Raw genomic sequence first — 14218 nt, forward strand, 5'->3', positions numbered from 1 at the left:
TTCAATCCTGATGATGATTTGGGTACAAACAATTGCAGACATGGGAGGTATAAACTGAAGAATAAACAGGAGAATAAAGTTTTTTTTTTTTTTTTATGAAATAAAAAGTTGTTAAAAAGTTTTTAAATTGTTAAAAAGTTAAGAAAGGTATAATTAATATTAATATATGATAAGTAATTATTCATTTTTTTGGGTGGATTTTCATATTTTAACACTTATATTTTAATAATTGTATTATTATTGTTCAAATACACATTTGTATTTGAATATTCTTTAAATATTTTATATATTTTTTTACAAATATTTCATTAAATCTTAAAGTGAGTTTTAAAAACTAAAAAAAAGTCTCATGCCATTTGCATTCAAGTTTTATGCAATTCTTTTTCCTTTTTACAGAAAAGTCTTTCTTTGCAAAGAGTTTCTTTCCAATCAAACTCCAAAATTAATGTTTTCCTTTGATCTACAATGCAAAGTGTGGATAAAAACCTATTTTTATTTCTCTAATACTGTAGACAGAAGGGATTTAAAGGCGAAATATTAACTAATAGCGCAACAGAGGCTAAATTCAGTGTAACGCCGCAGTCTCATTCAATCAGCGCTCCCTGAGTTAGCACAGTCACCCGAGGGAAGAACTCAAAGTTACCATAACATATTAAACACATTAAATACGCCACTCCAAAATGCCTCGTTCCGCTCACAAAGCCCCCCAAATTTCCGCTTAGATCTCAGTCCCTGTTTCCCTCTGGAGCAAACCAGCGAAGGGGGAAAAAAAGAGAAAGAAACGTTAATAGAATTCTCGGCTGAGTTCAATCTGCGAGTGTGCGTTTGCATTTATGCATTAATACGTTCATCCGGGACAGGGACCAACAGAAATGGACGAGGTCTGTTATTTGTTTTCGTAAAGATTCCGCAATCAAATCCAATCTTTTTTATTTATTATTATTATTATTATTTCTACACCATTAAGACATGTCTCCTGTCTTTAAGGAGTAAGAGGATGGAGAAATAAATGAATGCAAATGAAGGAGAGGGGATGGGAGATGAGCAGGACGGGGGCGAGAGGGGGACGGGTCTGTGTCTCCTGATAAGGGTGTTTGTGTTTCTCTCGAGGGCGACGGGAGTTACCCCACCAGCAGGGTGAGCGGGTAGGAGGTAACTGGGCATCACAGTGGGAAGGCACTGGCCATACTGGAAGTGAACATCTGACAACATCATAACTAATGTGAAAAAGACATATAAATTAGAGAGTCAGTCATTTAATAAACTACATTAACAATTAGTACTTGAGTACTTGTCTTAAAATGAATACAGAATCTAAAAGGAGAAAAGAAACACTGTAACTTGTACAATGGTCAAATGTAAAGCTGGAAAAATGGAAATGGTCCAGGCAAAACATTTAACATTGTCAGCAAAAAAGTACCAAAAAATACCATATTACCAGGTTTTTTGACATGGTACCATACTGTATTCTTCAAAGTACTTTGGAGAACATACCATACTATGAGTACTATCAGTATTATGGTATTAATGGTATTAATCAGTGCTATGGTATTATACCATCACTGTACCATGGTACCAACACAATACTTTTAGTAAGGGACTGCTGCACTGAAGACCTTAATGAAGTCTGTAGAACTGTCATAAAAATACATTTATTGTGCAAAAGCTTGATAAAACGTCATCAAATTGTCCATCGTCGTGACTTATAGCCTTATGCAGCACTTTTTTCATTCCATTTTTCTTCATTAATGCTGCATCAGGCTCATGAGGGTTAAAGAAGTGGAGGGATAATGGAGTGATGTTTAATAATTGTCAGATTTGCTCTAATGGGGTACTTCATTTTCCAGGCATCTGAAGCACAATTTAAATTAGGAATCAGATCAGTGTTGCTTTAGAAACATGCAAACCAATGTTCTTAAATAATGAGCTAATATGATCAATGACATGAAGGTTAATTGTTTGATGATGGATTACTTACTGTCTGCAAACTGCTGTTTCTCATTGTAGTAATGCTGATCTGTAGGAGAGGCTGCACAAAGAAGGAGAAAACATTGTAAGAACCATTTTTATGGGTTTTTTAAATCTTCCGAAATAATGCGAAAGCGAGTTTTATGTGCATATGTGGGTGTTTTGGCCCTTTGTAGAAAGTAAACTCAATTAAAACAATTTTCACATGCTAACCAGTTTAATCTATCTACTAACAATATACAAAAAAAATGTTCTTGAGTCATGAACTCACTTCCACCACTGTCATTTACACCATAGAGATGTATACGTAGATGCCACATTCGACCCCTCTAGACACATCCTGCCATCTTGGAACGGTCAGCATGTCGTCACTCACAGTAAGAATCAATGATGCCACAACACTGCGCAGTTTCTGGTTGTGAAACCAACGAGATTTAAATTCCCAAAGAAATGGGATAACCTTTCACAGGTGAAAATGTGTTGGTTTGTGTTTTTACACTTATTAACTCAATATTGCAGGTTTTTTCTATGGTACTTTAATGTTTTTACTTTTACTATGGTAACTGTTTAATGTCGTGTTAGCTGACGTCTTCGTCTTGTTGTATTGTGTTCGTTTTTCTATTGCAGATATAGATATGCATACATGCATCTAACTATGGTTGCAGACACTCAGTCAACTTGCTCTTGAATGTTCATGGACCAGCTTTGACTGTTCCGATGGCGGCTCACAGAAACAGACGTTAATGAGGAATCTATGTATTTACTTCTATGATACCCATCACACTCCAAATCGACTATTGCATGTATTAGCTTTTTGTGATGAAAATGACATACCAAATATTTTTGTTACAAAAATGCGAACTCCTTTGTCCTTCGAATGCAAATTTTTATATAATACTGAATTACACACAATTAAATAATAATTTCACACTTTTTGCTTAATTTGTCAAAATACTACCTTTACTGGAAATGACGGATAATGAAAGTACTGTTATTAAACATTGATATTTATCTTGACAGACACTTCTGTGTCCTTGGTTGCAATAAAAAAATTATTAAATAAAACTTTAGTGGCAGACCTGTTGGGTGTGATGGAATTCACAAGTGATGGTCAATTTTTTTAAATTATATTCATCCACTGGATTTTAAAATTGTTTGTCTATTTCACTCGTTGTTTAAAATATTATAGTTTTTTAAATGTAATAATTAATAGCTTTACAGTGAACTTTAGAAGATCAAAAGAAGATCAAAAGTTTGATATACTTTTTTTTAAATACTTTTAAATACTAAATACTACTAAAAAATATAAAATCTGTAACTAAAAATATATGAACATTAGCAAAACAAATGAAGAAATGGTAAGACATTTCTAAGACATTTTTAATGTAACCTTCAAAAAAATACTTTTTTTTAATAAAAATAAATTCCTGCCACATAAAAGTGCCCATAGTGTAAGGAACACCCATGTATGCGTACACACTCCCTCAAATGTCTTTCTCAGCATATGTTCACTCTAAGTTGTAGTCTCACCCCAATGTGTGTGTTTGCCAGAAAGAGAAAAACACTGACTCATACAGTCAGAGGGACAGGTATCCTGACAGACAGAAATGACTGAGGCAAGACCAAACTCCTGCTTTGTCAGCATGCTCTCTCTTCTCTATGCTATAGCCCCACACCTTAAGCCCCATCTCACCCTAGAGTCCCAGATCTCTAGCCCTCAGTGGCCCAACCAGACGGCCCCATTCCCTGCCTTGCTCTACATGAGCACTGCCTCTCTCTGCTGGAGGCCTGGACCTGCTGGACAGCTTCAGGATTACTGCTGCTAATCAGATTCTGCCATTCTGCCCCTGCTTGCCCCAGACACACACATCTGCTACGGGATAGAGGGGTGAAGAGCCCCATTCCTCACAGACGCATGGGTCTCCTTCGCCCTCTGCTGGAGGCCCTGAGAAACATCAGGTCCCACATTCAGACAGAAACTCCATTTATAAAAAAAATATTGGTTTTATAGCCTGCTCTATCAAGTATAAATAATACACTGCAGGTTAAATAAAGATAATTAAAATAATTCAGTCATGTTTCATTCCTTGTGTGAATCATAAATGGGAGATGAGAGATAAAATATCGAAATAAATTACCATCAGAGATTGAGACTGATTTCATAATAATACAAAAATGGTCACTCATATGAACACATTAACAGAATGACTTATGCAGGACTGTTTGTATGCTGTTTTTACAGATTTAACATAAAAATTTTGATCTCTATTAATAAACAGGCATGTGAAATAAACTAACACTACATTATAACATTCCCCCTTCTTAATTCTCTGAGACTTCAACCATCTCAAAGTCTTTAAACATCAAAGCCTTTGTGTTTTCTCAGACGTTATCATATAAAACATTGGAACAAACAAAACCTTTCAAGTCTCAAGTCTGAAGTATTAAAAATGAATAAAATAGTTTTGTCATTGTTTTAATCAATAAGCTTTTCACATTTCAGAGCTGGCTGTGTCCTCTCATGAGGGGTCTGGATTATTACATTTTTAATCTGTGACACATAAAAAAAAAAAAATAAAAAAAAAAAATCAAGAAACCTTGTGGCACTTCACTTGCCCAGAAGCATTTAGAGAACATCTGTGATGAGCAGGCCCACATGAGCAGCAGACTTTTTTTCAGCTTTTTCTAAGCTTATTTTAGGGGTAAATCTTTCAAAATTGAAAAAAATATTAAAAAGGTGCAGGGAGATTTGTAGAACTTTGTGAATGATGGGTGTTACAATTCTGTGGAAATCTAAAGAGTTCTGTGAGAGAGTATCTGGTGTTGAGTAACACGAGGAAAATACACTGAAGTGTCATTCGGTGAACTTCAAAGACATTTACAGAATACTGTAGTTCAGACAGGAAGAATGAACTAAAAGTTCTTATTTTGTATAGCTATTTATACTTGCATGTTATTGGTTTTTACTATTTAGAAAATTTTGAATGACACAAAAAGGTTATGATTGTAAATGAATGATATATTTAAGAAAATCACAAGATGCAGCATACCTGGTTCTCCTTTTTCATAGAGTTGGTATGTGCCAGTGTCTGTATCTGTGAAAATGCAAATCAAAAGAGGGAAGAAGAGGTCAGAGTTCTATTCAAATACAAAATAAAACACTGGTTTGATGGCGACATTACGAAAAATATGTGAGCACCTATAATGTTTGACTTTGCATTGGATTTACTGTTGATTTACTCTTCATAGACTGTGTACTTCTGACATGGTATTACAAATAAAGATGGACTACACCATTTCCATCCATGCATAATTTTTTTTAAGTTTTCATTCATTCACACTGGCGGATTCACCGCGTTTCATTCCCTTGCTCGCTCTCTCTCTCTCTCTCTCTCTCTCTCTCTCTCTCTCTCTCTCTCTCACTCAATGCACAGGTCAGGAGGGCTGGCTACAGGCGATAGAGCTCCAATCACATACAAATACTTGCAAACAGATTGCAGAACACAATATAATGCATGTACACAAACATGCATGCGTACAATCCGCGACAACATGTTATCACAGGATTTTCCAAATAACTGATAACTGGACTAGTCTGTGAGAAAAAGCAAAATACACATTGCTCTTACACACACTTCCAGTATACCAGAATACCCAAGGAGAAGAACCAAAGGGTGAAGAAGGAACAAACATTCAAAAAGGTTAAAACAGGAGCAGAGGATGTGAGGGTTTTTACTATAAAGCACCACTAAAAAACCCGCATGACAAATTGAAATGTTGTGCTTTATGAAGTATTTATCACAAACTGCCTCTTAAAAGCTATAATTATGTATGCCATAAATTTAATTATAGGCCATAGAACGTTTATAATAAAAAAACGAACTGCTCTGGTGTAATAATAACCTACATAAGTGTATGACACAGCAGTTTAACCGGCTCTGAAAGAACTAATATTCATTATTACAGAAGACAAATTCAGAAAGAGGCAAACAGGCACATTTAATGAGAAGAAAAGAAGACATTAAAGGGGAGATAGCAGGAACAGACATGAGAGGCAACAAAATGTGTGAAAGAGAGACGTTCAGTGTGTTTTAATTACCTGGGACATGCAGGCTGTTCCTGAAGGACCACAAGTGCAGCTCCGCCAGGCAGAACGACATCTGATCGAACTCAAACAGGAGACTGTCTAAACAGGGAGAGAGCCAGTGAGAAAGAGGAAAGGCAGACAGAACAATAGTGGAGATATGCAACAAGAGCCCTGCACTGTGCCTTTCATATCACCACAGAGAGCTGGAGAGATAGGAAGGATTGTTTTCAGACTGTAACTAGTTTTGGCACCTTCAGTCCAAAAAAATAAAAAAGAGGAGGGACACTTTTGAACACATGCAAAAACACATTAACTTAAAGGGAATGAAAAAAGATGAATCCTCTACGCAGATAAACATATGCATCTCAAGGGTGCTTACTGACATAACATGCTGGCACACACACCAGACTATGACACCACTCACACACTCTCTGTTTTCTTCAAACACACACACACACACACACACACACACACACTCGCTCCTGGTGTGTGTCTGGGTTTGAGCCAGAGCTCTGTGCCAGGTGTCAGCGCAGCGTGGAACACCTCTGCACGTCTCAACAAGGTGAACACACCTCTGTCTCCTCCACACACACACACACACACACACTCTGTGACAACTCCCTGGACCAGTGGGCTGCAACACAAAGACACAAACATGCACACTCTTTCTTTCTCACACAGATGGCATTCAAAAAGATTTGTATATTCATTCCTACACAAACATTAGATGCCAGTCAGGAGCAGATGGTGGACATGTTACCCAAAAAACAATCACAAGAAACCAAGCTGCTTTTGCCTATTTATTAGGTACAGTAGTAACAGTCTTATTTTGTATACTATCCACTTCAACTGCTAGTTTATAATAACATTTATTATTCATTTAGCACACACTTTTATCTAGAGACGCACAAAATATTGGTACCACATCAGTTATCAGCTAATATTAGAGATTTTTTTTATGTAACGTAACATGCTCATATTGCTCAATTAAAGTTTATCTTTTAAAAACACTCAATTTAATAACACTGTCACATGTAATCTTTAGCTAATTTCATACTGTACATTCTAATTTTGTTTTTTACAAATTCACTTAGAATTTGTGTTTTATTTTTAATTTATTTGATTAAATAGTATTAAAAAATGTAGCTAGACATGACAATATGGCATGAAATATCCCAGATGTTAATTAAAGCAGCTTAATACTGTATATCAAAAAGTAAACACTTTCAGCAGTAAATAGCTGTGTTTCCATCCAAAGTTGCAAATTTAACTTGTGCACAAAATTGGAATATATAAAAGAAGATTTGCAAATAAAGCACCATTTCCATCCCATGTGTTTAAAGGAACAAAATCGTCACTTCCTAGGAAATTTCCTGTAATAAAAATGGAAGTTGCAGCAATCAGGGAACCCACTGTGGCTCTTTTTCATCCATCATAAATGACTTGAGCTTCAGAGCATGCAGATGAAATGCAATAAACGCTGTCATGTTATCTTGAGTTCGGATGTCTGGGGTTTGGGAACGCAATCATGTGAGACACTTCTGGGAGGTCATCATACCAAATAATTCTGATGACAGACCTTGGCTCAGGCATTTCAGAGTGATCAAATCAACATTTGAGATGCTGTGCAATGAAACTGATATACAATCACATACTCAATCACATAGGCAAAGTCATGTGAGGTTTTTTGTTGAGTATTGAAGGATTTATTCAGTAAATTGACATTTATTCTTATGACATTTTTTTGAATTTATGCGCATCTTGGCGTTTCCATCCAGCGATTTTTTTAAACGATCCCAAAATTTGCATAAAAATAGGTGGATGGAAACTACTAATGAGTGATAGTGGAGAATCACAGAAAATAATTGTGTAAAAAGACATGGAAATGAGATCAGGGAATGCCGGATAAAAATCTGCGACACCCATATGAGCGAAACTGTGTGTCTGGAGCACGTGCACCGACTGCTTCAGCAGAAACATTTGACTGCGACCAAACATAACTTTCAAATATTCCTGGTCCAGCCGCCTATCCATCCGTGTGACCTGTTTGGATGGCTAAAGGTTGCAGAAAAAAATAAATCTAATGTCATATTGAAGGAAGAGCAGCATCTCTGCTTTCTGTCTGTGTCACAGGGTTAGCGCTGAGCATGCCAAGTCTTATCTCGAGGCCTGGGCTAACAGAGGGGGAGAGGGAGAAAGAGAAAGAGAGAAGGGCAAAAAAATTCTGCCACTTTCCTAAATAAATAAATAAAATTTACCACAAATATGAAATAACGCTAAACCAAAAAAAAGAAAAATGTTGGGAAAACGCTGTCCCCAGCACAGCCTCTTAACAAGTTTACTGACATAAGAGGATTCTTTCATCTTCTCACCAGCTTTTAGAACGAGTCAGCTCTTTCTCTCTCCCCGACAGAAACCCAATTTCTCCACAGAGGGAAGAAGCTTCAATTCACACTTTAAGATGGACAGTCAGACGGTAGGCTCATTTTTGATGACCCTGTTTCAAATAGGCCAAGATAAGCCTGAGAATGAGACAGAATTGCATCTTTACTTTTGACATTGGGGTGACGCAAGGCTGCGATTCGCTAGACAGGCCGGCGAAGCACTTCACGTGAAACAAAAAAGAGACAATTGGTCTCATTGTTCCACCTAAATTAAGACATGCGAATGACCTGAATGGCAAATTAGCAAGACTGCTTATCAAAACACAGCGCACACTGCCTTCCTGGCACTCACCGGAGACACAGCGCTCCCTGTGCGCTCGTTCACGGTGTCAGCGGCCACGTCCCAGAGTGCCGCGCTGCAGATGCCACAGTATCGTGAACACAGCAGCGCCAGCCGGCCGTGGCAAGTTGCTGAAGTGGCCACACATTTGCATGAGTTAATGGGCTTTTATTGTGCCATGCGCGAGCAAATTAAGAAGCAGTATTTACTGATCTGGGGAAGAACAAAAGAGAGGTCAGCCAGTGGGACGAACACAACCCTTTCTACGCCACACACTGAATCGCAGCTTTAGGGACTTCTCATCGTCGAGTGTTTTTGAATTGGCTTTTTTGAGAAATTGTGATTGATTGTTTAATTAGCTGTCTGAGAGTTCTTAGTGATTGTTTCACTTGTTTCAGGTGTGTGTAGCAGAGGATGTTAGTTTGTGGAGAGAGGGGTAGTTTTTGTCCAGGGCATGAGATTAAATCTGCATTCGTATTTCTGGTTCTCCTTCTCTCATTGAGACCGGCCAGCTCTCTTAAATAGAGGAAGGAGAGAAATGTGTAAATGCTTTTGAAAAACACTTGAGTTATCCTTTGAGAAATCTGACAAGTGCATCATCTGTCTGTGACAGGCCTCTTCTATGTCAATAGTGTGAATGTATGAGAGAGCCAACCCGTACATAAAAAATAAATTATTTCCCCTTCCCTGGGCAGCATTTAGCGGCTTGTTTGAAAATGTAAAAATGCAGAAAGTTTTCTGTGTGCTTGGTAGGTTTAGGGGTAGGGTTAGTGTAAGGGATTTAATATACAGTTTGTACAGTTTAAAAATCATTATGTCTATGGAAAGTCCCCAGAAAAAATGAAAACACAATGTGTGTGTGCATGTGTATTTGTTAACCTAGACCTAAAATCTTAAAAGCTTGTCAAAAAACTAGTGTCCATAAGAGGTCTGTAAAGAGATCATATTTAATATGTAGAACATGTATTAAAGAAAAAAAGCAGTTGTGTTCATAAGTTTACATAACCCTTACAGAATATGCAAGATAATACTAAAAAACATTGCGGGATCATAAATATGGCATTTATTTTTTATTTAGTAAGGTCCTGGATCTGTTTCAAATAACAAATGTTGACAGTCAGTCCACAAGACAAAATAACAGAATTTGCACAAACAAACTAGAATCTAGAAACTGTGTGTCATTACCTGGATGATGAACGACTGTTTTTGTGCTTTGTGATAGTTGTTTGAAACCCTTGTTTGTCCTGAGCAGTTAAACCGAGCACTGTTATCCAGAAAATCCTCAAGTTTCCTCACATTCTTTGGTTTTCTAGCATCTTCTGCACATTTAAACCATTTTCAACAGTGACTGTATGATTTGGAGATCCCTCTTCTCACACTGAGAACAACTGAGGGACTCTAAACAACTATTAGGTTAAGGTGAAAACATTTACTGATGCTCAAGATGGCAACACAATGCATTACGAGCCGTGGGTTGTACAATTTCTAATTTGTTTAAAGATCTTTTTTTTTTCCCTTTTGCACTGCCCTTTAGAAGCTACATGATATATTTACGTTTCCAAGAAGACAAAATGTGTACAATTTAACCCCCGTAATCTAATTCAAAAAGTTTAGACCAACCAGTTCTGCAAGGGGCATGCAAACTTATGAGCAGAACTGTATGTATTTATAATTCCAACATTTCTGCTTTATTTGAAATTACTGAACCTTGACCTGAACCTGTGTCTTGTTCATACGCACCGCAGCTAAACACCTATGCTAACCTTACCAAGCAATCAATACATTTCTCATCAAAAGGATAGGGTAATTTTTTACTCAGTAAACTCCTATCAGAGAGATTCATGTCTGTTTCAGGACACATGGAAACTTACAGGAACCACGCTAGGCAGCTGTCAAAATAACTCTAATCCTAATCCTGGGGCCAACGTGTTCGCATTATGTTTGATGTATACACTATAGCTCAAATGTTTGGCGGCAGTAACATTTTTTTAGAAATTAAAGTTGAAGAAATGAACACTTATTCAGCAAGGATGTACACTATATTACCAAAAGTATTCGAAGAAATTGTTGAATAAAGTCTTTATTTTTGCTTGTTTTTTTGCACAAAAAAAGTATTCTCATCACTTCATAACATTAAGGTTGAACCACTGTAGTCACATGGACTATTTTAACAATGTCTTTACTACCTTTCTGGGCTTTGAAATTTGCAATGACGATGCTGCCTATTGCTGGTTCAGAACTCTCGATTTCAATAAAAATATCTTAATTTGTGTTCCGAAGATGAACAAAGGTTTTATGGGTTTGGAATGACATGAGGGTGAGTAATTAATTAATGACACATTTTTAATTTTTGGGTGAACTAACCCTTTGTGGAGGCCTATGAAAAGCATGTTGCACTTGTACGCTTGCCGTAAGTCTCTAAATTACAAATTAGATTTGTCAAAGCAGGTGAACTTTAAAGTCAAACAGTACTGAGAATGTTTTACAACAAGGACAGGGAGCATCTGGCCCTCCGGTCCTGCTCCGATTTAAAAGGCAACATAATTAAATCCCTGGGAAAACGAATCTTTATCAAAGTCTTATCGGTGCTCTTTCCCTTTTTCTCTCTCTAACACAGACATATTCACATTAATATTCAACCTGAGCAAAGGACGAGTCCGTCAGGCAATCTTTCTGTTTGCCCAATGGTTGACCCCAAAGAGACGTTCCTCTTTTCACTTATTTAATCAGGCCGAGATTAAATTTATCATTCCTCATTTATGGCACTCTCATTTTAACTGTACCTTTAGTTCTGCCCTTCATAGTCAATTATCATCCACACCTCCATCCTTCAATTTATTTAATGCAATCAAGCAACTCTACATTTTTATATTCTATTTCATCTGACTTTTTTCAAAGCAACAGGACCTTAGCGACGTGCGAGAATACAGGGCAAATTGAATAATAAAAAATGTCAGATGAAATTAAAAAGGTCAGACCGGTGAATTCACGTGCAGCGGGGCGAGCGCAGATAACCAGTGCAGTTTAGCTGACTGCAGCGGAAAAGACGGAAAGAAAATCATCAGCAAGTGATTGACCCCTGGTGACCCCATGCCCCTATCAGGGTCATAACGGAGAGTGGAGAGAGATGCACCTGCTGATTTCAGGAGATGAGTGAGGGAAAAGCAGACATGTCCTCTCTTGACTTTCCCTCTCTCTCTTCTAAACTCTCTTCAGTCAAAGACACAAGTAAAAGTGTCCCATCTAACCTGGACTGACAGCTGAAATTATAGACAATGGAAACCGCCAGAGGTGAAGATCTGCAGCCCCCGCCCAAACACCCCTCAAAAAGGCATTTTAATTTCATCTTAACCCTTCACCTCTCACTCTTCCCCTTTCAAAAAAAATCACAACACCCTTTTTCTGACACTTGCTGTGATTTTGGTACACGTTATAAGGTTTCACACATTACACACATAGACAGCAGGTTAGTGTCGAATTTTCGCAATGACGAATTTTCTCTCGACAAAATTCCACTGCCCTGTGTCTTGCTATTTTAAATGCAAAAAGAGCTTTCTGTGTAAAAAGCCCCTTACAATGTACAAACCAGTCGGTCTGCAACAAGATAAACACTGTAACAATGCTCAAAGAATCTATCAATCAATCTCTCTTTTACAGTGCTGCAGGGATGACGTCAAAACCCGGAAGACTAATTCACCACTGGTTCACTCTAGATTTTTCAATGGGGTTTTCAATTTATGAGTAAAAGAAGGTCTGTGTGGTGAACATATTTTGACGATACTTGATATGTTTGGTTCTACAGCATTAACTGCACAAACTCAAAACCCAAACATTCTCATTTAGTTATAAAATAAAACTCACAGCTTCAAAATTTGTGTTGTTGACCTGGTGTGTGTAATTTACATTGTAGAACAAAACTTTCCATACATATACTATATACTATATGTGATAGTGTCGTGCGAAAGTATTCGTAGCCCTTCATTTTTTTTCACGTTTTGTTGTTGCAGCATTGTTAAACTACTTTAAATGACTTTTTTTCACATCAATATGGGACAGGAGCATTGTAATTTCGCTTGTAGATGTTACTACACTTCGAGTGAAGTAAACGTGCAAATTCAATTGAATGGGTATGATTTGGAAAGGCACAAACCTCTCAATAAAAGGTCTAACAGCTGAAAATGTATATCAGAGCAAAACCCAAGCCATGAGGTCAAATGAAACTGCCTGTAGAGCTCAGACACAGGATTGTGTGAGGACACAGATCTGGGGAAGACTAAAAATAAATTTCTGCTGCATTGAAGGTTCACAGAAGAATGTAACCTCCATAATCCTTAATGGAAAAAGTTTGGAACAACCAGAACTCTTCCTAGAGCTGGCTTCCGGGCCAAACTGAGCAATCGGTGGAGAAGGGCTTTGACTAGAGTGGTGACCAAGAAGGTAATGGTCACCCTGGTTGAGCTCCATGATCATATAATGGAGATGGGAGAAATTTACTGAAGGACAAACATCACTGCAACACTCCAATTATCTGGACTTTATGGCAGAGTGGCCAGACTCAAGCCTCCCCTCAGAGAAGACAAATGAAAACCCACTTGGAATTTGTCAACAACAAAAAAAGCACCTAAAGGACTCTCTCAGACTGTGAGAAACAAGATTATCTGGTCTGATGAACCTCCATTCCAAGCATCATGTATGGAGGAAACCACGCACTGCTCATCATCAGTAAGGTGGGGTGGTGGCAGCATCATGCTGTGGGGGTGTTTTTCAGCGGTAGGGACTGGGGGACTCGTCAGGGTAGAATGAAAGCTCATTGCAGAAAAATGTAGAGATAGCCTTAATGACAACCTGGTCCAGAGCATTCATAACCTCGGACTATTGGAGGTTCACCTTCCAACATGACAATGACCCTACAATGCAAGAGTGGCTTATGGACAACTCTGTGAATGTCCTTGAGTGGCCCACCCAGAGCCTGAACTTGAACCCAATTGCACATCTCTGGAGAAACCTGAAAAATGTCTGTCCACAGACAATCCCCATCCAACCTGACATAATCTGAGGAGAAGAATAGCAGAAAATCACCAAATCCAGATGTACAAATCTTGTCGTATCATACTTGATATACTCGAGAAAACTTGAGGCTGTAAAGGTGCTTCAACTAAGTACTGAGTAAAGAGTACAAATACTTGTAATATACCTATTTCAGTTTTTCCTTTGTAATAAATTTGTGAAGTTGTGACAAATCTGTTTTCTAGATTTGTCATTAAAGTGTATGGAGTGTAGATTGATGTGAAAAAAAAGAGATTAATTTAAAGAAGTTTAACATAAGGCAGCATCATCAAAGCATTATCGTCATCATATATATATATATATATATATATATATATGTATGTGTGTGTGTGTGTGTGTGTGTGTGTGTGTGTGTGTGTGTGTGTGTGTGTG

At 37.6% G+C, this 14218-nt stretch overlaps 1 protein-coding gene across 5 annotated transcripts in view; it reads right to left on the reverse strand.

The window, feature by feature from the left end:
- wdpcp (WD repeat containing planar cell polarity effector) overlaps nucleotides 1–14218 on the reverse strand; it is a 75558-nt gene that overhangs the window by 37250 nt on the left and 24090 nt on the right. For 3 of the 5 annotated variants that reach the window (XM_084393293.1, XM_084393296.1, XM_084393294.1), the window contains exons 2-4: nucleotides 6068–6154; nucleotides 5019–5063; nucleotides 1979–2029 (exon numbers count right to left, since the gene is read on the reverse strand). In XM_084393293.1, coding sequence (XP_084249419.1) covers nucleotides 1979–2029; nucleotides 5019–5063; nucleotides 6068–6128 — 157 coding nt within the window. In that variant the 5' untranslated portion in view covers nucleotides 6129–6154. The remainder of the gene's footprint in view (nucleotides 1–1978; nucleotides 2030–5018; nucleotides 5064–6067; nucleotides 6155–14218) is intronic. The other 2 variants (XM_084393292.1, XM_084393295.1) reach the window with 1 other exon arrangement.

Source organism: Rutilus rutilus (assembly GCF_951802725.1).
Source record: "Rutilus rutilus genome assembly, chromosome: 21".
Lineage (NCBI taxonomy): Eukaryota > Metazoa > Chordata > Actinopteri > Cypriniformes > Leuciscidae > Rutilus > Rutilus rutilus.